This window comes from Phaseolus vulgaris, chromosome 2, assembly GCF_051622355.1.
Source record: "Phaseolus vulgaris cultivar YP4 chromosome 2, ASM5162235v1, whole genome shotgun sequence".
In the NCBI taxonomy this organism is placed as follows: Eukaryota; Viridiplantae; Streptophyta; class Magnoliopsida; order Fabales; family Fabaceae; genus Phaseolus; species Phaseolus vulgaris.
Window position 1 is genome coordinate 898,780 of NC_143499.1, and position 24,136 is coordinate 922,915.

Consider the following 24,136-nt stretch of genomic DNA (forward strand, 5'->3'; position numbering starts at 1 on the left):
ATAGAATTTGCGGGTTGATTTTTCTAGCCCGCCCCGCATAAGGATTGGCTCGCGGGCCAACCCACATAAAATTATTTATTTATTTATTTTAAATAATTTTTTAAATAAAAAAAATGATTTTTTTTATTTGGATGCATTAGGTAAATAGTTTCATAATATTATTTGCATTAGGTAAAATGTGAAATATGAGGCTTTATAAAGAAAATATGGGGGTGCAGAAAAAAATTTATGCATTTTAAAGTTATGCGAGTTATGCAGACCAGTCTGTCCTACCCCGCACTTGACCTGCACGGGCTGCGAGTTATGCAGGGCGGACCTAAACGAACCAACGAGTTGAAATAAGCAACCCGTCCCGCGTATTTTTCAGCGGGTCGCGGGCCGGTCCGCACGGCTCGCCCCACTTTGCCACCCTTAAATAAAACAAAGGATTATAGTGCAAATAAAAGAGAAAAATTACAGTAGATTTTAGGAATGCTTAACATCAAGCATGTTATAATTTCAAGAAATCAAATAATCAAGACAAATGTGAATCGAAATTTCTATATTTTAATACACAAACAGTAATTAAAATCAAATGATAAATCAAGAATGACATAACTTTCACAAGTGTTTAAGTTTGTATTTATACTTAACACTCATGTAGAAAAATATTATCATATGCTTAGTAAGACTCTAATATTCACAATAGTTGAAAAATTTGCAATCAAAGATCAAAAGGACTTCATAATGGATATAATGGGGTAAAGGTAAGTAAAATGGGTTTAAAAACCATAGATTGTTATTCAACAAATCAACAAAAGAAAATAGAAACTAAAAATACAAATCAACAAAAGATAAATCCTAAAGTATCATTCTCCTTCCACACTTAAATCTCACATTGTCCTCAACGTAAAAGTAAACAAATAAATATGTATGGTAAAAGTGGGAAAAGAAAAACTTCATCGTCAAGCTTGAGGGAAAGGAAGAACTGCAACAAATCTCCTCAACAATCTCCTCTACAATAAAGACCAATATGTTTGTTAAAAAATCTAGCCAAGGCATACAAAACCTTGTTGTAGCAGTGAATTATGAAGGACATATGTTATGAAGAGCCTTATGCAGTACAGTGGGACTGGCATGGGTCAGGAGGACGAATGTAGGGAGGGTAGAGATGGTTCCATGAGTGGGTGGTGGTGTGTAAATAATAAATGAAAGAGAGAGGCTATACAGTGTAGATAGTCTAATGAGTTTCCTTATATGGGATTGTCTAGGGGTGGCTGTGAGTTGGTGTTGATGGAATCTGATCATTTAATGTTACGCTCAAGTGGTAGTGAAGATGGTTGGTGGGATGATAATGGTAGGTTTGACTAAATGTCTAGCTATTGTAAACGGTTTGGTTGGGGAAGGTTATGGAGAGAGAGGTATGTCATGAAATGGTAGTGGTTGCGCATGAGGGTGTCTAATGCTTAGAGAGACTTCAGTATCTTGCAAATTTTTTGAACTATACGTGTTTGTAGCTGCTTTAGTTGAGCCTGGGCATTTTAGCACAATGATCTCTGCTAGTGCGTGAAAATATGCATTACAACTATTATAACAATCATTAAATGATATAAACTTGTCTATTTGAGCATTTGTACAATCAATTGGATTAGAAAAACTAAAATCTCCAAGAAACGCAAACACATTTTCGTCCTCAATGTTAATATGATATACACAATGATTCTTACCATAATGTCTCATAACGTCTAGTGTCTCCTGATTAAGAAGTTCCAACTCCATCAGTGGTGACTGGACAATAGATGGTAATTGTTCAAAGATCTTAGCAACCTGCAAATCAACTAGGTCAGCATTAAAAATAGTTGTTATGGATGCATCTATGCACTCTGGTTCGTTAGAAGATACTAGTGTAGTAATACCAACATCTTTAGTGAAAATCACATCTTGAGACGATATGCATTTGTTAATCTCAACACATGCTTGATAGATGAATGAACCAATACATGAATCACTAGTAAAAGTATTAGTAGAATACGATAATTCAAATTCTCTTGAATATTCAAGTAAATTATCATCCTTAAAACCTGTAAGTTTGTCAATGCAAAGAACATAGTGATTATGGACTGGTTGTTCTACAATGTCTAGGACAATGGTAGACACTTCAAGGTTAGACATTACATTTAAATCAATGCTTGCACATGCATATGTATTAACAAAATCCTCCTTGACTTGAGCAGTCATATGCACTTCGGGAGTGTCTTCAAAAGCATAAACATGATTAATAACAACATTAGGTTCATCAACATAATTATTAACTTTAGACAATTCATCCATAATTGTTGTTATGACATTTTTTTGGAAGATAGTCTATACTTGGGTAAGGGTTTATACTTAGTGAACAAAATAGAAAAGAATTAGTCTAAAAAGATATATTAGAATCACAAGTAAAGTCTGTATCAAATTTTGAGAAATTTGCTAAATCTAAATTAGGATCATGAAGTGATTTCAACCTTTGCTTAACAATATCTTTAGCCTGTCTAGCCAATTGACCAATTCTCTCTTCTAGTTCTAAAGACTAACATATATGCTTTTGTTGATAATTCATTGTATTTACCATTAATTGTTTCACAAACTCCTCTAAAGATGATTTTTCAAAACAAGGAGGAGTAATGTCAGGTTGCACAAATTGTTGAAAGGGTGGTTGGCTTTGCTCATATTCATCATAATATTATGGCTCATAATAGTATTGACAATATGGCTCATAAGGCTGTTGCAAATTTAGCACACAAAATTGTTTGGAATATGACTTACAAGATTGTTGTGGCTGCTAAAAGTAAGGTTCATTTTATTGCAAAGGATGCTCATAAAATTGTGGATTGCTACAAATATGATTCACAATGCATCACATAGTTGTACTCTTGATCATGATGAGATGAAGAATAATTTCTAGATGAAAAATAGTTTTAATTCATATCAATTTCAGAATAAAAAAAATTAGAAGAAATATGTCATGAAAAACATTTAAACGTTCTATCAATAGATCATTTATTTAGAAAATATATTTCCTTTTTTTATATTGATGTGATCACTCTGAAAACTGGAAAACTAAAAATTAGAATGTAAAAACAAAGTTATACATGTAGAAGAAGAAAAATTATGCAGATACATAAAAAATTATGCAAATAAAGAAGAAAAATGATGATCAAATTCAAATTGGATTCCTCAACAATGACGCCAAATTTGATAGTTGTCATTTTGCTGTCAAATTAAAATGATATTCAGCGTAGACCATCTAACTAGTGTTAGGCCATCTAATACCAAAGAGATTATAGTATATATAAGGTCAGATGACCCAAAGTTGTCTTCCAACGAATCCAATAGTGAAATTAGTCAAACAATGTTCAGAATCTATCTATAAGCAATATTTTTCAATCTTGTGTGCACGAAAAAAAAGAGTCCAAGAAGAAAGAACAATATTCCATGATGAAGAACATCTATCACATATAAATACTCAGAAAAAGGCTTCAAACTTCATCAAAATTCAATTCAGATTTGAAATTTCAAATTTGATTACCTTGTTTATGTAACTGTTTTTCTTCCCAAATTTTCAAATTTTGCAACAGCCCAAAAGCACTTCATTTTTTGATTACCTTCTTTGGGTGCTATGTGATTATGATGCAAAATCTTACCAAAACACTGTCAATTGAAATCATAATTGCTCCATTAAATTAAATTAAATAACATAAACAGATGAAAACAAAAATACAATTTCAAAGTTTAATCAAATGAACAAATGAGATGAAAACAAAAATACACTTTCAACCGTGAATAGACATGAAAATAAAATAAAATGGATGTCGAAATGATACCAATGAGACGAAGAGATCACAATACAAACGAAAAAATGAGATGAAAATTTCACAATACAAATGAAAAAATTGATAGAAATGGCTTTAACAATCTGAACCGTTTTGATATAAATGTAAACAAAACGGATAAAAAAACATTAAAAAAATGCAAAACCAAAAAAATGAGATGAAGATTTCACAATACAGATGAAAAAACGGATAAAAATTGAGCTAACAATCTGAACATAAATTATATAAATGCAAACAAAACTTAACAAAAAAACATTAAAAAACCGCAAAAAAAAATAAAAAATGAGATGAATATTTCACAATACAAATGAAAAAACTGAGAAAAATGGAGCTAACAATCTAAACAAAAATCATATAAATGTAAACAAAATTGAACATGGAATTACCTTCTTTAGGTGCTATGTGATTCTTATGCAAAATCTTCAGCAAAAACATAATTGAAACCTTAATTGCTCCATTAAATTAAATCAATAAATAAATGAGATGAAGATTTCACAATATAAATGGAAAAATTGAGAAAAATGGAGCAAACAATATGAACAAAAATTATATATATAGATGCATCTCAAACGAAGGATAAACACTTAATCCCAAAAAATAGTGAAAAACAAAATGCAGAAAACAAAAAAATGCAATGAACATTTCACAATATAGATGGAATAACTGACAAAAATGGAACAAATAGAATAATAAAATGAGATTAAGGTATCAAAAATTATTTGGTCCAAGGAAAATGGAAAGAAGAAAAGCGAAATCAAAACAATAAATGACTCAATGAAGAACAACCTATATATAATGAAAATCCATCGTTTATGCAATTTCAAAATTCAAGAAATAGGCGTTAAATAAGAACTATCAGAAAAACAAATGTGTAGTGGTGGTTCTTCTCTTCTCAGAATGTGCAGTTGCCGAATTTGTGAATGAGGAATTAGGATTTTGGAAAGTGAGTACATAAGAGAAGAGAAGCAAGAGTGTTGGAGAGAGTGTTTGAGAGGCATTAGGATTTTGGAGAGTGAGTAAAATTGGACCTTTAATAAGTGTCACGTGTCTTCATAGAAATGACCCACGTGTCGATACTTCATTGATTGTTGTTTGCTATTTTGGATATTAACTTTTTGATATATTTTTTTCAAAATTTTCTTTGATTGACACGTGTCAAAAAATTTGTCTTTGAAGTGGTTAGAATTTGTATTGTTTATTGATTTATTGATTGATATTGATTATTTATTTATTGATAAGTTAATTATGATCAAATATCTAGATTGGAAGACATAAATCAATGTACGAGCAACAAAGACAGCAAAGCCTTCATCTCAAAGTTGAGGAAGGATGTAACGAAAAAGGCCCACGTCGTGAATCATACTTTTAACTATAAAATAAGTTACATATCTCAACAACAAACTTGAAAGCGCACTACGCTGACAACAATCACGATGTAAACATTGTTGATCTTGATGTAAACATGGTTGATCTTCATGTAAAAGAAAGAGCAGTCACCAATCTCCCTCACGAGTCATATTAAGTTTGAATGCACAAACAAGAGAAATGATTCGCTTTGATTTTAATTCGTGGTGTTCGAAATTCACATCAACTAGAGATTAGAGTCTTTTATTGTGTATAAGTGGGTGTAAACCTCAAATTTCATTATCTCTTTTTTATTTGCAATTAGGTTCATCAAAACTTTCCTTTTCCATTTCAAGTGTATCCTAACGAGAAAGAAAGCGAAAGGAAATAAATATTATCCAACATCGTCCCAGTAGAGGTGATTGATGAGAACGTCGCCGCGGAGGTTCAAGAAGTATATGGCGGAAGCAGCCACCAACATCTCCGATCCGGCGTATCAGCTTCCAAATTCTCCGACGAAAAGCTTTCGAAGAAGAGGAATTAACGGAGAAGATCTGAGACTAGGACCAGCAGCAAGGCAACACTTCAACCGTGTTCAGCAATGTTCTTTTACAGCACGTGCATCTCCCGTGAGTTTGTTAGGGAACTGATATCTTTTATTTAATTCTAAAAAAAATACAATCATGCTATAAACGTGCTTCAATTCTACTGTTTCGCGTGAAAAATCTATGTAGTTGGCATAAAAAAATGTTTATTTCGTGAAAATTTAACTAAATCATTAATTTAATTCTTTTATTATTTGTTTGTTTAATTTAATTTCTTTATTATTAAAATTTTGAGTTTAGTCTCGAATTTTTTTAAATTACTCCAACGCTATCTTTTTTATCCTGACAAATTAATATTGTTAATAAATAATTATTGATATTTTTTATTTATTTATACGTAACCAGCGAAAGTTGTTGTGTTTGTGAGTTTGTACTAAAAAATAAGTTATTACTAGTAAATATTTAATTATAAAAAAATTATGTTAATGATATATTGAAAAATAAAATTTTAATGATCTTATAGAATAGCTAGTAGTAATGATATAGGAGATATTGAAAAATAAGTAAACGTATTTGCAAAAAAGGTTACAATGTGATTATTTATGATATATTAAGAAAATAAGTCAAATAAAGATGTAGTAGGAAAGTTAATTACGTAGAAGTCTTGGTTATATACTTCCAGGTAATTTTAGAAAAATATATGTACATCAAATAATTAAAATTTTAATATATATATATATACACACTGATATTATCGAAAAATAAGGCGTTAAATTTATAATATATTTTAATTTATCTTCTCTGTTTGTTTTATTTATAATATATTAAAAATAAAATTCGAATAAAATACTATTAATAAAGTTTATACTATACTCAATTTATGTGTGAATGAAAAAATAATTATGATGTTCTCAATCACAAAATTAAAATAAATAAATAACGACAAAAACTATAGTAACTTTTTTAATAGTTATGGTTATAAAAAAATTCAATCATCATTAAAAATATTTTATAGTGTGTTTAATTTACAAATTAATTAAACAACCCACAATAAAAATTGTTGTTAAATAAATATTATATATAAATTATTTTTTAGTTTTATATTGGTTAAAATTTTGATGTAGATTCTATCGATATAGAAGGAAAGTGACATGTGTTTTACACTGATTTCTAACTAATGTAAGATATACATAAAATAAAATACAACGGTTATATATACTAACGGATGTAATATTCGATGTAAAATGAATTAGAATTAACCGAAGTAATATCTAATATAAAATAAATGAATTAGAAATAGTCAATGAGACAATTTAAATTAGTTGGGATCTTAAATCAATGTAATATATTCACTTTGTGCGAAAATAAATAAAAAATTGTAACATATTATATTAGTTGAATCCTAACGAATGTAATATGTTGTAGTTTTTATTAAAATTTGTTGATTTTGTGTTTTTCTCAACTTATAATTGTAAATATACTTTACACAATATGCTATATATGTTTCAATGTTGATTTAGCATAATGAATATCAAAATTTATTTAATTAAAGCACACGGACATTTCAATGTAAAAGCATAACTAAACAAATCATAACTCTTAATAAAAACTAAAGTAACAATGTGAAATAACAATATCTAAGTAATAAACGTAATTCAAATTAAAGTTAGTATTAAATCGTAACAATTAATAATATAAAATTACAACAAATATCAATTAAATTATATTCATATTTCATTTAAACTTTTAATTCTAGTTTGTATTCCATTAAAATTTAAATCCTGTTTTACATATTAATGTAATTAAAAATAATTACAAATTTTTTACTAACATTAATTTAATTAATGTTCTACTATCATCTAAAACATAAATTTTAATTTCATCTTAAATTTTAATATAAATTCATTTTTTTCAAATAATAATTTTAATTTTATTATTAATATTAAATTTAAAATTTCTTAAAATATATATAAAAAAAATTTACATTGTAGCATTGACATCTTCGTATATAGTGAGATTACGGGACATAATGGTGGTGCCCTCTCTATGGGATTTTAGGATTGAATGACACGCTAGGCATGATCTCACTGCAATTACGAAGTGTGATGGTATCCTACAACAATAACTTTGTGAAAGAATGAGGGACCAATGTACAAATGATGATTGTTCGCGAACGATGATGAATAACAAACAATGACGAAGAGTGAATGATATCAACATAGAGCAAACGACGACGACATAACGTATTACATCAGTTATAAGACGAAACAAAAAAACATAAAGTAAAAAGGGACACATGTAACGAAAAGGTGAGGAAGAATATAATATAAAAGCATAATACATTAGTTGTGTTTGTATTAGACTATATTACTTTTGTATATATTATATTTGTTCCCTTTATAATTAATGTGATAGGTATCTCAAACATTTCACTTTACATTGGTTTTGATATAAATAATGTAATAATTGATGTGATCTTCCTCTAATACATGTTGATTCATGTCGATAACAATTAGGTTGATGTTTTGCTTTGACATCGTTGTCGATGTAAAGTCGAGTGCATGCTGGTTCGTGTTGAGAACATTCAGGCCGATGTCATATCTAGATTGATGTTTTGTTTAAACATTGTTGTTGATGTAAAGTCGAGTGCATGTTAGTTCATTTGGAAAACATGTGTCAAGAATATCTAAGTTGATGTTTTACTTTGATATCATAATCAATGTAAAACTCGATGCATACTAGTTCATGCCGATAACATCTAAGTTGTTTGAAATATGTTCTATTAATAGATCCCAAACTTTTAAAGTTTTTTTTTAAAATTCGTGTAACTTGACAATAGATTTTTTATTTTATTTTATTTAAGTGTGAGATATACTCTTATATTTACCCTTATAGAAATAATTATATAATAGGTCTCATATTATGAGTAAAAAATATTATATATTAGATATTTTCCATGCGTTAAACTTGTATAATAATAAAAAATATTATTATTACTTTGTATAATAATACAGTTTTCAAACACATTTTATAACCTACTGTTATAAAATGGGTATGATAATAATCCATACACAGTGCAAGTTGTGCACTAAGTATGGAGTAATTTTTCATGATGAACTTGCTATATCTGTATTGTCTGTAATTAATATAAAGTGAGGATTGCATTTTTAGAAGTAGTAAAACACCTAATAACATTTATGAAGATGATTAATTAAATAATAATGAAGATGATTATTAAATGAACAGAAAAGAATTTTAATATATTATAATTATCTACTACCTTTTGAGTATTTAAAATAAAATATAGTTATGGTAAAAAAGTTTTTGACAGAAAATAAAGTGAGGATAAAATAAGAAGTGGGGAGAATGAAAGAGGGTTAGGGGTAGAAAGGGAAGAAAGAAATTGACAGGAAGCGGCAAATGGGTAACTATCAGATCATATCCAAATAGAAATCTTGAAAGTGTGAGGAAAGTGTGAATAATAAATTGGGAAAAGGGAGGGAATGAAAACCAAATCTAAAAGTAAAACCCTAAATTAATACTATCAGCCCAAAGCCCACATCGGGTATTCCATCTCTGCCCTCTTTCATTCTCTTTCTTATATATACCCTTCCCCCTTCCAATTTCTCTTTTCTTCTTTTCCTCCTTCTTCTCTCTCTTCCCTTCCTGCACTCGCGCACGCACCTCCTTCTTCAATCACTGCGTTCTTCCTCGATCAAATCCAATACCCGTTCTCTCCGCACGCATTCCGAACCCACCACCGCTCTGCGATCCGCATTTTGCTTTCGCCTTTCGCTCTCCGTACACCCGCCATGGATTCTCGGGAACCGCACCAGCAACCGCAATTGCCAAACATGATGGTGGGACCCACCTCCTACCCTTCCATGTTGGCCCCTGCCACCGCCCGATTCCCTTTCATCAACACCAACCACCACCACCACAACCACAACCCTCCTCCTCCGCCTCCACCACCTCCTCCCGAGCCTCTCAACGACATCAACAACAACAACACGTGCGAGGCTGCGCTGAAGCCGTGCGCGCTTGGAGTGGGTTCTTCGGAGTCCTCGAAGAAGAAGAGGGGCCGGCCCAGAAAGTACTCGCCAGATGGCAACATTGCGTTGGGCCTTGTCCCCAACCACGCCGCCGCTTCTTCTGCCGAACCTCCAGCCAAGAAGCACCGCGGACGCCCCCCTGGTTCCGGCAAGAAACAGATGGACGCCCTTGGTATCTCTTTTTCTATCCTTTTCGCTGTTTCATTTCATCCCTTTCCTTTCACGTGTTTTGATCGTGTATTTTTTCTTCTCTCTGTTGTTCAGGAATCTCTGGAACTGGTTTCACGCCCCATGTTATATCAGCCGAAGCTGGCGAGGTATATACTAGGATCGCTCACTCGCTTGTCACAATCACAATGATAATGATAATAACGGGACATGTAGGGTGTTGTTGGTTACTACTTTTGTTGCAAACTATTCTCAGTGGTTACTTCTATGTCTCTCTGTTTGCAGGACATTGCTGCAAAAATTATGGCCTTCTGTGAGCAAGGACCACGAACAGTTTGCATTCTTTCTGCGATTGGTCCTATCCGCAATGTCACCATTCGACAGCCGCCCTCTGCCTCCACCCTGTCTGGCCCTGATGTGTCATATGAGGTATCTTTTACATTCCTTTACCATTGCAATCCTTTAAACACCCATTTTCAACTGTTTGTAAGGTTTTCAATTATGGTTGCGATCCTTGGTTGTGGAAGTTCTGGCAAATGGGGCCACAATTGTGGTTGTGATGCAGTTTCAGTCAGCCCCAAAACCATGTCAACTGTTTAAAAGTTTTGTTATTCTATATTGATTGACAATGATCTCAAGTACTATATATCTGTTTGGTGTGCTTGTGTGCATATTAACTGTACTTTGTCAAGCAGAATTTGAAGAAATACACACACCTATTATCTTCCTGTCCATGTGCTTAATTAAAATTTCGATATTTGAAAACAGAGTATGATCTACGTTTTAAAAACAAAATCTATCGGAAACATTTACTTGGGATTCCACATTTTCCCTTTCTTTCCTTTTTATTCTCGTATCCCTAATTTAATTTCATTTTCCCTTTAATTGCATATTAACTGTACTTTGTCAAGCAGAATTTGAAGAAATACACACACCTATTATCTTCCTGTCCATGTGCTTAATTAAAATTTCAATATTTGAAAACAGAGTATGATCTACGTTTTAAACACAAAATCTATCGGAAACATTTACTTGGGATTCCACATTTTCTCTTTTTTTCCTTTTTATTCTCGTATCCCTAATTTAATTTCATTTTCCCTTTAATTTCATATTAACTGTACTTTGTTAAGCAGAATTTGAAGAAATACACACACCTATTATCTTCCTGTCCATGTGCTTAATTAAAATTTCAATATTTGAAAACAGAGTATGATCTAGGTTTTAAACACAAAATCTATCGGAAACATTTACTTGGGATTCCACATTTTCCCTTTCTTTCCTTTTTAAATTAACTGTACTTTGTCAAGCAGAATTTGAAGAAATACACACACCTATTATCTTCCTGTTCATGTGCTTAATTAAAATTTCGATTTTTGAAAACAGAGTATGATCTAGGTTTTGAACACAAAATCTATCGGAAACATTTACTTGGGATTCCACATTTTCCCTTTCTTTCCTTTTTATTTTCGTATCCCTAATTTAATTTCATTTTCCCCTTTAATTTCATATTAACTGTACTTTGTCAAGCAGAATTTGAAGAAATACACACACCTATTATCTTCCTGTTCATGTGCTTAATTAAAATTTCGATTTTTGAAAACAGAGTATGATCTAGGTTTTGAACACAAAATCTATCGGAAACATTTACTTGGGATTCCACATTTTCCCTTTCTTTCCTTTTTATTTTCGTATCCCTAATTTAATTTCATTTTCCCCTTTAATTTCATATTAACTGTACTTTGTCAAGCAGAATTTGAAGAAATACACACACCTATTATCTTCCTGTTCATGTGCTTAATTAAAATTTCGATATTTGAAAACAGAGTATGATCTAGGTTTTAAACACAATCTATCGGAAACACTTACTTGGGATTCCACATTTTTCCTTTCTTTCCTTTTTATTCTCGTATCCCTAATTTAATTCCATTTTCCCCTTTAATTTCATGTGCTATATTTTTGGGGGATTGTACAATTTTGAATCTATCAGTGGAACTATTTCGGTAGATTTACTCTAAGAATTGTTATGGAAAGAAATATCAGCTGAATTTTGTTTACTCAGTTAGGTTCACTTAAATTCCTTCAGATAATCCTGATTCAACTGTGTGAATGAACATATATAAAGCCATAATAACACAATTGGAGGAGGTTATCTGTTTTGTGAAGGGAGTACCTTCTTTAATGGTTTCCTTTTTATTTTAAAATACCTAATTTGATCTGAAAAAACGTGCCTTGAAAATTATATTTCTATTGTTTTTTATGGAACTGAATGGTTTAAAACATGCTATAGCTCTATAGGGATTCTGTTTCTACTGTTGAATCTATTGGAACCAAATGATCCATCTGTTGTATTGTTTAACAGGCAATGCAGATGAATTAAATTTGATCTGTATTCATCTTGTAGAATAGTATAATCTTTTAGGTATTAAAAGAACAGGAAATATATAGCTATGTATGCCATCTGATTACTAGAAGCTGCAGGCAGGAAATTAGCTGGAAATCTTCTATGTGGAGTTTGGTTCTGGGAAATATGGGTTTTATCTAGTAAAATATGTGTTGGGCCAAGGTAACAGTTGGAATTGGATTAATTTAGGGGATGGTGAAGATGGGTTAAGTACATTTATGGAGTCTGGTCTTCAGTCCTGATCTGTTGGTTGGTTATAAGAATTACTATTTATTTATATTTAGATGCTCCATAATTTCCTAGTCCTTGTAGGTGTTATTGGCCTTCCTCAAACCAAATTCTACTTTGGGACACCAAAGAAGAGCCGACATTTTGCATTAGTTTATGACTTTAACCTAATAAAGCTTTGACGCATCATATCTTTTACTGAACAATTACGTAAAGTTCTGTATAACATAATTACCATGTTCAAAATGACAATGTGAATAATTTTTGAGCTCAGTTTATATAAATTTATATTAACTATGTACAAAAGTTTTCAGACTTCGTGCCTTTCCTATGAAATGAGAAACATGTTTCTAGCAATCTTTAATATTTTATATTTAAACATTTCTTCTGATTTGTTATTTACCATTATTTGTTGTCTTTTTTAATTAGGGCCACAAGTACCCTTAGTAAAATATCTCTTTTAATTGTCTTGATGTTATAAAACATATCTTGTGCACATTTTCTTTTATTCGCATTTATTGAAGGCTACTTCCTCACTTCCATGCACTGTCCTCATTAGTAAAGGTATACTATATAGTGATTTAATTTATTAATGGGGTTTAAACAGATAATAATATTTTTTTTCTGGGAATGAAGCAAATTTATCTGCATCTTTAGTTCTCCTTATGTTTAATTTTACATAATTTCATTGTCAATGTTATTATTTTTACATTGTTGGTTTGTGTTTAAAGTTTAATTCACACCATTTGATGTCTTTTTCATTACAGGGTGAATTTGAGATCATATCACTTTCAGGTTTTACTCAACAATCTGAAAATAATAGTGGTCATAACGGAATACGTTCCTTGAATGTGAGTTTGGCAGGTCCTGATGGACGAGTATTGGGTGGCGAAGTTGCTGGGGCTCTTACTGCAGCGTCGGCAGTGCAGGTATCACTCTCAAATGTTGAGAAATTTATGTCAAATTGTAAACAATAGACCTATATTGGAGCATTTATAGAGAACATTGTGTAGATGGGTTCTTGGCTATTGGAGTCTTTTTCTACAAAAGGATGGATCTAACTTCGATGCATATCAACAGGTAGTTGTGGGTAGCTTTATTGCAGATGGAAAAAAGTCTAGCTCAAGTAACCTGAAATCTGGACGTTCTACGACGCCATCATCTCAATTGTTAACTTTTGGTGCTCCTACGACTCCAACCACTCCTACTTCTCAAGGGCCTTCAACAGAGTCATCTGAGGATAACGAGAATAGTAATTTTATTAAAGGCCCGGGAGTCCCGGGACTCTTTAATAATACCAGTCAGCCTATTCATAACCTGCCGATGTACCATCATCAACTGTGGACTGGCCATACTCAGCAGTGATGACTCCATTTTAGTTTCAACACTGCAGAAGCAGGACATTGCCATAATGATTCTTCATAGTAGTGGCTAGAGGTCAAATTCCAAAATCTAACATGCATTATTGGTTCTGGGACTGATTTTAGGGGAGTCTATCTTAAGGTCTAAATCTATTTATCTTCATTTTTCTGCTGATTAGGATTTTTATCATATTTGAAAGTGTTAGCCATGATAGTTCTTAATTATTTGAGCTTGTTACAGAGTTGGGTCTGTGTGTTCATTAGATATATTATATGCGGGTTGTTTCTCTCTGCACCCCCATAATTTAAGAAAAGGCCAGTGTCCTTGTCTTTTGCGTGTTAGTTTCCCAATTAGACTTTGGGATCTGATGATTGGAGAGGAAAATTGTGGTATGCATAATACAATTTATAATTATAAGGTCGACAACTCTAGATTAAACTTTTAGGGAAAAGTGCATTTTTGTCATAGATTCTGGAAGAGTGGATCTGGATTTTTTTTTATTTCGGAAGAGTTGATATGAAAATATACTTTTTAGTTTTGAAAGACTTCATCTGAATTATTTTTTAGTTTGAAAGAGTTGATCTATAAATATTATTTTTCATGTTCTAAAGGGTGTGACTGTTTTGTTGTGAGTTTTACTAGTTGGATGAACTACATCTCGTATATTGATGCTGTCGATGAATATGATTGCAATACTGAATACTGCAGCTCAAAGTCTTCTGGATCACAACTCTTTTCGATTAAAAATAAATTCCGGATGAAGTCTTTTAGAATTAAAAAAAAAATCGAGATCAAATTCATGACAATGACACCTCTTTTTGGGGGAGTTGAAATCAATTTTATAACAATGTATTAATCAAAAACATAATTACTGTTCTGATCAGACATCAGGAAAGATTCATTTAACATTTTGGAAAAGTCTAATATGAAATTAACACGAAAAAAAAATGAGTGTTATATATATATTTTTAAATTATGGGGGTGCTACTTAGGAAGATTGGAGGAAGAAACGGCCCAATATGAGTTCTGTTACCTTTAGGTTGTTTCTTCCTGCACCTCCGTAGTTTCTCTGGGCACTCCCATAGGTTAGATGAAAAGACTATTTTGTCCTTCAAATGTATATTTTATTTTTTATTTATGTAACTGTCAAATTGTAAAATCTGGAATATATATATATATTTTTTAAAATATTCTTTAATTATAGAATTTTAAAGTTATTTCTGGATCTAGTAATTTTAAAATGTATTCTTAAAAGATATTTTTGGATCACGAAAAAAAACATTAAAACATTACAAAACTTAAATAAATAAATAAAATAATATAAAGAGGTGCATGGAGAATTTACCTACCTTTATCCTACAAGCTCTTTCCTTTCTAAATAGTTTTGATCCGCGTGCCTGTGTGCTTGAAGAGGATAAACAAATTATAGTTACGATAAAAAATAAAAATTAGATTCAAAATCAGATTTTGTTTAAAATATTTAGTGGAAAAGAGATTAAAATTTTGTTTAGATACAACAAAAAGACCAGCTTATATTTAATAAATTTCATAAAGGGTGTGAAGTTGTTGGAGAAAAAAAAAGCAAATTTTTGGATGATTTTATATTAATGTGTTTTTGGGGAAATACTTTTTTGAGAAACAATAATGAACAAATTTTGAGATGTGCACAACATAATTTATTTACAATGACATTCACAAATATATGGCAGCACTCGATTTTCTTTCACCCTTGATTTTTGAAAGAGGAATGCATATTAATATAGTCCTAAAGTGAATTAATTGGTGACACCTATTCATCTGTCAATACCTTATCACTTTAAAGAGGAAATTAAAGTACAAATTATAGAATAGCTGATACAATTAATTAGGCCAATTTAATGAAGTCTTTTAACCATTTAAGTTTCAGGTGATATTTGTTAATGGTTTTTTCAGGAATATTAGTAATTTATTGCCTCCAATTTCTGAGAGTGGTAGGTGATATCTATTTTATCAGTTGCAGTTAGTTATTGAATGATTATCGAATGCAATAGAGGGAAGAACCAAAATATTTTAATATTTTAATTTTAATATTACTTTTGACTTTTTTTTTAATTTTAAATGATATACATGTAAATAGTAAATATCTTCTTTCTTCAAAACAAATAGATGTAAAGGGAAAATCACATCAACATGTATTATTTTCGAATTTATCCTCATTTATTATACTGTTATAATATTTTTATTTTATATTTTTTTTATACTAGCGAAAACACAGAAGCAACCGCGGTTGTAACATCGCAGACGAATTTATTATTATTTTCTCTTGCAAGGATGTTATTTGATAAAAATGTTTGATTTTATTTTGTGTGTGAACATGTATAAATATTAGATTTTGATAGTTGAGAAATTAAATATTGTTTTTGATGTTGGAAAGGTTCTTGAATGTTATGAATTTTTAATGTTATGTGATTGAATGATATGTATCATATATGAATGATGAAAATGATATGAAATTGAATTCATATATTTGAGATAATGTATGAACTCATGTTTGTTTGTTTATTAAGTATTGATGCCTATGTGTATCCTAGCAATATCTAATTCATCAAATATTGCTAATGTCTTTTTCTATATTTATCTCCATATCGATTGTTTTCACTTTTTTATGTACTTTAAAAAATCTTAATCGTTGTTTTTACCTTAAAGAATAATGATGAGAGACTATATACCTTCATAGGAAATAGGTGGACCTATGTGTGGATCAACACTATGTCAAACTTCAATATTCTCAATTTCTTAGAATCGTTAACAAAAAAATCTTACTTGACACGAATTCCTAATAAGTCAATTTATTTGGATTGTGACACTCAATAACTTAGAATACAAGAACATGATATTCTTGAAAACTAAGCATAAGAGACATATGTATCCTAATAAATAAGAAACAGCTAACTATAATTCTTGTTCTATATATAAATAGGATGAATATTTTATTAATTTCTAAATCTTTTTATTATAATCTTCTTGAAAGACTTTGACTAGAACACAATACGAATATGTTTCAAACTTAAACTTTTATTTTCATTATTTATTGAAAAAACAACTTCTCATTTTAAGTGTTGATTTTTTTTTTCAAAAAAAAAAAAAGGATATGAAAGAACAAAGTTTGAAGTTCATTCACCACACTTAACTTGCGAGATTCCGATAAAAATATAATTAAATCATTTGTATTATTAATAAAATATTAGATAAAACAAGATATTTAAATTTTGTTATCTTTGATAATATATTTAAACTAAGAGATGAACAAATAATATATTTAAAATAATTTCTTTATTTTGTTGGGAAGATAATGATGATTCTATTGTATAGATAATATATGAGAATACCAAATAATTATTTTTATTTTATTATATTCTTATATTAGATGAAAAGAATTGTTTGATATTAATATAATTCTTATATTATTTAAAAATGGAATCAATAACAATTTATATATACATTTTTCTCTTAATTTTTCTAATAGTACATACTTATTCAATTATTTGAAAATTTCAAACTGTTGTTTTATTTTTCTTTGAATTAAAGTAATGTGTGGATGGGTTCAAAGTTGAAACACCCATCCAGCATGCATTTATGCAGGATAATACGCGGAATTGACATTTCCAAATTTTGATCACCGACAAACTAAATGGTAACTCCACTCTATAACGCGTTTACCTAATTTCCTAACCACTTCAACTAAAATCACTTCAAATCTTCCTTTTCATCCATTAATTAATAATTACGACTGAGTATGCATGCACATGATTATGTAACAAAAATTGCTCATGTCTCTTTGTAACTTCAAATCTACTCTGCTATGCTAATAGTAATCTCATACCTTAGATAGGAGTAATGGTATCCTATCAACTATCCAAATAGAACAATATTTTGGAGATCCTACATCGATTAAAAATTAGAGTATTTTATTGTATATAAGTAGGTGCAAACCTCAATCTCATTAACTGATTTTATGGGATTGAGTTAGACTTAAAGTTCACTTCTTAATAATAGGGATAACATATTATGAATGATCCGATAACGACCTGATAGCGGATGGTCTGATAAGTCTAACAAACACTCACTAAGATAGACTCGAAAGGACTCTGATACCATATTATAAAGTATGATCTTCAACACAATATTTTATTTTTTTCAACAATGGGAACAATAATATTAATACAAATAATTTCTAAGGGAATAATTTTTTATGCGTTGATAATATATAAATCTGATTTTAAAATTAACGTTTTATAACTTTGGATTAAACCGTACAAAATGAGTATAATTATATTAGATTATTTGGGGTATATTAACGTTTACATATCATAAATACAGTTGTCAACTGCAAAAGAAAAGACGCCCACTACCGATGGTAACATCTCAGTTGGGAGAATAATCCAATGTCATGACTTGTTCACCAAAGTCGGCAGACCAAACTACACCCACGCGCCACCACTACCCCCACCTCTTTACAAAATTAAAAAATCTATTAGAAAATGGACTTTAAACTAATTCAATCCTTAAAATCAGTTTATGAAATAAATTTTACATCCACTTAGATATAATAAAATATTTTAATTTTTAATTAATATAAAATTTTCAAAATACACTTTTTATACTAGGAGTGTCAACTCGTGATACAACTAGAAGTGTCAACTCGTACGTGATAGAACATGGTTAAATTTTAAATCAGATCCAATAGAAAATTAGTTAAAAGTTCACGCGTGCACGCGCTTGTTGACGAGCTTAGGGTACCTCTGTCCTCTTGCAGTCGAAGGGATCCTTTCTCCAACGGCTACTTCCCATTTGCAGAAGTCATCATCCAAAGTATACATCTAAAGTAACCCTTTCTTTTCTCTGTGGTCACCTAAATATTAATATAATAATAATTATAGAAAACCAAAGCTTTATTATTTAATATTTAATATGCTGCAATTAATATTATTGTATGTTTTATATAAACTCGTTGGCAGATTCTAGAGCCACAAGAGATCATCCACTCTCTTCTTCTTCTTTTCTTTTTGACCTGGAACATCGTACCTTGCTTTTGTTGCATCCATGGATTGTTTGGTGATGCCAGTTTCATTGATCCGGCGTCGTTCCACGGGTTCTCGTTACATGGTGCTTCCGAAAGAGGGGTTGGAGGAAGAATCAGAGAAGACGGTGATGGTGGTGGTGGGAAAAGAGAAGAGGGTGTTTATGGTGGAGCCTTTCATATTGCAAGAGAACCCCTTTCGCGTTTTGATGGATATATCCACGAAGAAGGACCCTGCAGCGGAGAAGGAGCACTTCCATTTCACGTCCTCTCAAAGAAGAGTAATCTTTGTGGACGTGGATGACATTTTGTTCGAGCACATGTTGTGGCTCATGCACAATGATGCTTCTTCTTTGTTCCAGCTCAATTTGAAGGAGATTATTGACTTCTATACTCACGATGTGTAAATCTTTGTAATCAATCACTCATCATCTTATAATCACACACTACCTTCGTTTTTCATCGCACCACACCCACTAATCTCTCTTGTAAATTTCAGATACGGAAAAAACACACTTTCTAATATATATATATATATATATATCTTCCCTTCTGTTTCATTTCACTTCTTATGCTCATCTTTAATGAGACCAGATTTAGAGTGTAAATGTTTGGTTTGATTGAAAAACTGGATTCAATGGTTAATTGTTCCATACCCCACCTTGTTATTTCTGCTGTTTGGGACAAAAAAAGTTCCATTTACATTCATTCACCACACACAACAAGAGGTTCGTGGATGTGGGGGAGTAGGTGTTCTTCCAAGTTTTCCTGGCTTCTGATCTATGTTGGTTGAAATGTGTCTATCGACATCATGAACTTGCTGACATGTTTAATTTAAGCCTAATTAGTGTATTTCAATTTTTGTTGCTGACTTCTGAAGGCTTTTTCTCCTGTTTTGTTTACATGATTTTGTATGTTCTGCACTCGTGTTGATGAAGGATGCATTTCCTCTGAATTTAAGAACTGTATTGTGAGTGTTCATCACTCAGAGAAAAAAATATCATAGTGTCTAAAATGGATTGAGAATAACTAAATCCTTCTTTACCATTTCTCTGCCAAAGATGTTTCAACAGAGACACTTGAAAGACATCTTAAAATGTAACTGGCCTCTACTTGCCTTCAAAAGATCTTGTGTTTCTTTATCTTTTATTTTTCCCTACAAAGGCTACAATTTTTTTTTGTGTGGTGTGAGGGTGGTTGTTTTTACAGAGCTACAATTGAAAAGGAAAGAATTTGAATGTTTTTTAATGGTTAAAATTTAGATGAGAGAATAAATAAATATGGTGTCTTGTTTCACCTTTTTTTTTTGGGATTTAAAAAAAAATCAACCAATTAGAGAGTATATACAGAAGGAGTGTAGTTCCAGCATTTCTCAAATTCTAAAAAAACAAAATGTATCTTTTATCTCTGTTGGGCCTAATTCTGGAAACTTGAACTGGTCTTCTTCAGGTAACCAGAGTTTCTTTTTCATAACAGTTAGTTCATTTGGAGGCTATTGCTTCCTGCACATATCAATTGAGACTTCACCCAACATTGTATGGAAAGACAGAATTACCCTCCAGGTTTTGCCTTTCTTCTTTTCAATCGGGTGATTTTGGTTCTCATTTTTTCTCCGTCTTGACTACGTTTTTTGAACTCACTATTCACAGTATTTTTCTTGTAACTTTTTGCATTAATTTTAGGTGCATTCCGTTGTTGCAGAAAAGTAAAATGATTTTTTTTTTAATTCTGGAATGGGAAATAGTGTAATCCGAGAATACATTAGGGAATCCTAAAAATCATGCACTATGTAATCCCATTTTGAAAATACATTTTCAAATCCTAAATCTGGAAGTAAAGAAAAACCCAATCTCACATTTTCGTAATGATGAAATGGGTGTCAAAAACCACCAAAAATCATCACGAACCACCACAGGTCCAACCAAACATAGTAGGTCCAGAAAACGCAGACAAGACAGAAAAAAAATGAGAATAAGGAAGAAGGAAAGTCTAAAGCCAAAACCTGGAGGACATTTTTGTCTTTTCGTATAGTAATGGGTGCAGATCCCATTTCGTATGGTGCAGGAAGCAATAATCTCATTTTGAATATAATGGGATTGAATTTTTCATCCCATACTTTTCAAGTCGCAAACATCTGATAGTGGAATGACAAACTATTTCTTAAAAAAATACATTCTAAATTCTATATTTTAAAATATATTTTCTCAACCAGAATATAAATTTTAGAATAAAATAAATAAAAAAAATACATTTTGAATATACATTCTAAAATATAAATTATGTATTTCAAAATATATGTTATAAAATATAAAATAAAAAATATATTTTGAATTATATATTCTATAATATAAAAGTTGTATTCTGTGTTATATGTTTCAAAAATATAAAACTTTTATTTGATATGTATAATTCAAAATACAAAAATATTATTTTTAATGTTTTATAATATAGAATTCAGAAGGTTTAATACGAAACTGAAACTGCAAATACGAAAACCCATTGATTGATAGTTTATTAAGAAGTGTAAAATTAAAATTTCTATTTTTACGGGGATGCAACTTGAAAAGTATGAGTATGTATAATGTAATACCCTGAGTATCATCTACAATACAATTGGGTCCAACGAAATATAGCTTCACAATTTTTTAACCCATAAAATACATTTTAAATCTAAAATCTAAAATATAATTTTATTTTTCAAATTTTAAATATTTTTTGGATTTAAAAATACTTTTTGAATTTTAAAATTTAAAAATAAAATTGTATTATGAATTTTAAAGTTTAGAATACATTTTTGAAAATAAAATATCTTCCAAACTTATAATTTAAAATACAAAATTGTATTTCAAATTCTAGTGTCAGAAATTTTAGAATTCAAAATGTATAATTTTTTTTATAACTTTTTTAATCAGTGCACACTCCTTTCTTATATAATAAAGGATTTTGTTCACAAGTATCTTCTACCATTTTTTCTTCTTCTGAATAGGGCTTAAGGCCCAATACAAACATAAAAGCTGATCCTGGTTAACATTTGACTATAATAAATTATAGCTTTAATTTTTCAAAGTAAAATTATGTCTTTATTCTTTACACACTCCCTTCTGTTCTAGTCAAACACATTATTTTGGTTTCAAAGTAAGCCACCTGAAGTTTTTTAAATCAATTTTTAACTATTTGCCTTTTTTTTCTTATTTATTCTAATTAGTTACAATCCAAACACGCTTACATAACTTTCATATTTGTATAATCAATTTATTATTTACTTAATTATTTATTATTTATATATAACTTCTTTTGAATAAAATGGTATACTATTGATAATAATAGTCAAGGTTACGTGTACGAAAAAATCGTCTTCATATATTATTACAAAGTGGACTCCTCATTCCATGAACCGGTTTTATGAAGTTGAGTTAGACTTAATATCTACTTTGTAATATGGTATTAGAGTTATTTTGAGTCTATCCTAACGAGTGTTTGTTGGGCTTATCAGACCACTCGCTATTGGACCGTTATCTGACCACCCATAATATGTTATCCTACGCATGAGTTGTCACTCTCGGCGTGAGAGAGGGTGTGTTGGAAATCACACGTCGACTAGAGATGATGACAATTCATTGTATATAAGTGAATACAAACCTGATCTCGTGAGTTAGTTTTATGGGGTTGAGTTAGCTTTAAAGTTCACTTTGTAATATATATATATAGAAATACATTTTATCAAAATTAACCCAATTTTTTTTTTCTAAAAACATTTTATACTTAATTTTATATAAATATTCCAAAATGTATATATACTCTATTAAATTTATACGTTGTGAAATAGTATAAAAATAAAAAAATTAAACCATATTGTTGTAATTTATGAAAATACTAGTGTAAGTAATCATATACACTTAAAAAAACTAACTCTCTCTCTCAAGTAGGTCTAAAGATAAAGTATGTAATCTTCGGTCCTCACAAACTTTATAAACAAATCTGAAGTATCAAGAATCACAAGATTATTCTTTCTTTAAATTATTTGGTATATACTTATTACAACCATGTTTTTGTGGATATAATAAACAAGTTAAAAAACTCTATCATTACCAAAATATTATGACATAAAATCATGAAATTTCAAGTTCTTGTTGATACACGTATATAGCAATGAACATAATTGTTCATCATGGCTTAAATTTAATATTACACTCACTGCCTTTCTAACTTGACCTTTGATTGAAAGGCTCTCAAAGCTACTTCGCAGTGTTTTGACATCATTAGCATTGTGGCCTCATCCATGGTCACTATGCGACAACTCCATTTTTATATAAATAATCCTCAAAACGTGGTTATGTTTAATTACTATATATATATAATTAAATTCAAACACTAAACACTCACTTGTTTAAAAAATATAAAATTCAGCTGCTGCTATAAAGTATTATTATATGGAAATATATAAAAGAAGTTGACAGCTCAAATAAATGGGTGTAAACAGTAAGATGCAATATTATATTGCACCATAAGACTTAGTCAACCTGATTCCTTTATCTAAACCTTATTATATATTTTATTACTTAATTATTAACCACACTTGCACCAATTGTTTATGTTAATTTACAAGAAACAGGAATCTTTCTTCCCAACTACCTTCACTATACCTCTTCCATATATTCTTGGATTGCTCGTTAACCTTTACCTTAATATTATAATTAAGATTTTCATAAATTTGGAATATGTTCCCAAGATAAAAGGTCATTAGTTTTTGTGGAATTATTTCTGGAAACTTATGCGATTTAATTTAACTTTCTTATATAATTCGTTTAAAAAAAATACAAATCCAAATAGCCGTCACTAAATAACTTATATATATATATATATATATGCATAAAAAAATGTTAAATCTTTTACATGAATAAAAGATGTTGTAGTTATAAAATATGTTTTCTTTATATGCACAACCTTAATACATGAGTAGTTCACTTCAAATGGTTATTTCGATTTTATTTGTCTATAAAAAAAATAACATGCTTTGAAAAATAAGGAAAGTTTGACTTTTAAGAATTCCAGATCATAGCTAGCTTAATGGGGATGCAAAACTCTTATTTCAAACTCTGCTTAAAATAAAAAAGGAGACAGAG

General features: G+C 30.2%; 2 protein-coding genes across 2 annotated transcripts; both read left to right on the top strand.

The window, feature by feature from the left end:
* The first annotated feature begins 9,199 nt into the window (after positions 1–9,199).
* On the top strand, positions 9,200–14,286 carry LOC137809995 (AT-hook motif nuclear-localized protein 8). Its single transcript, XM_068611093.2, has 5 exons — positions 9,200–9,967; positions 10,060–10,112; positions 10,249–10,392; positions 13,360–13,521; positions 13,673–14,286. The coding sequence occupies exons 1-5, from the start codon at positions 9,556–9,558 to the stop codon at positions 13,955–13,957; spliced, it is 1,056 nt and encodes a 351-aa protein (XP_068467194.2). The 5' UTR covers positions 9,200–9,555; the 3' UTR covers positions 13,958–14,286.
* Positions 14,287–18,953: 4,667 nt separating this feature from the next.
* Positions 18,954–19,578, top strand: LOC137809996 (uncharacterized). Its single transcript, XM_068611094.2, has one exon. It carries the CDS (start codon positions 19,037–19,039, stop codon positions 19,418–19,420), a length of 384 nt encoding a protein of 127 aa, XP_068467195.2. The 5' UTR covers positions 18,954–19,036; the 3' UTR covers positions 19,421–19,578.
* Positions 19,579–24,136: the final 4,558 nt, after the last annotated feature.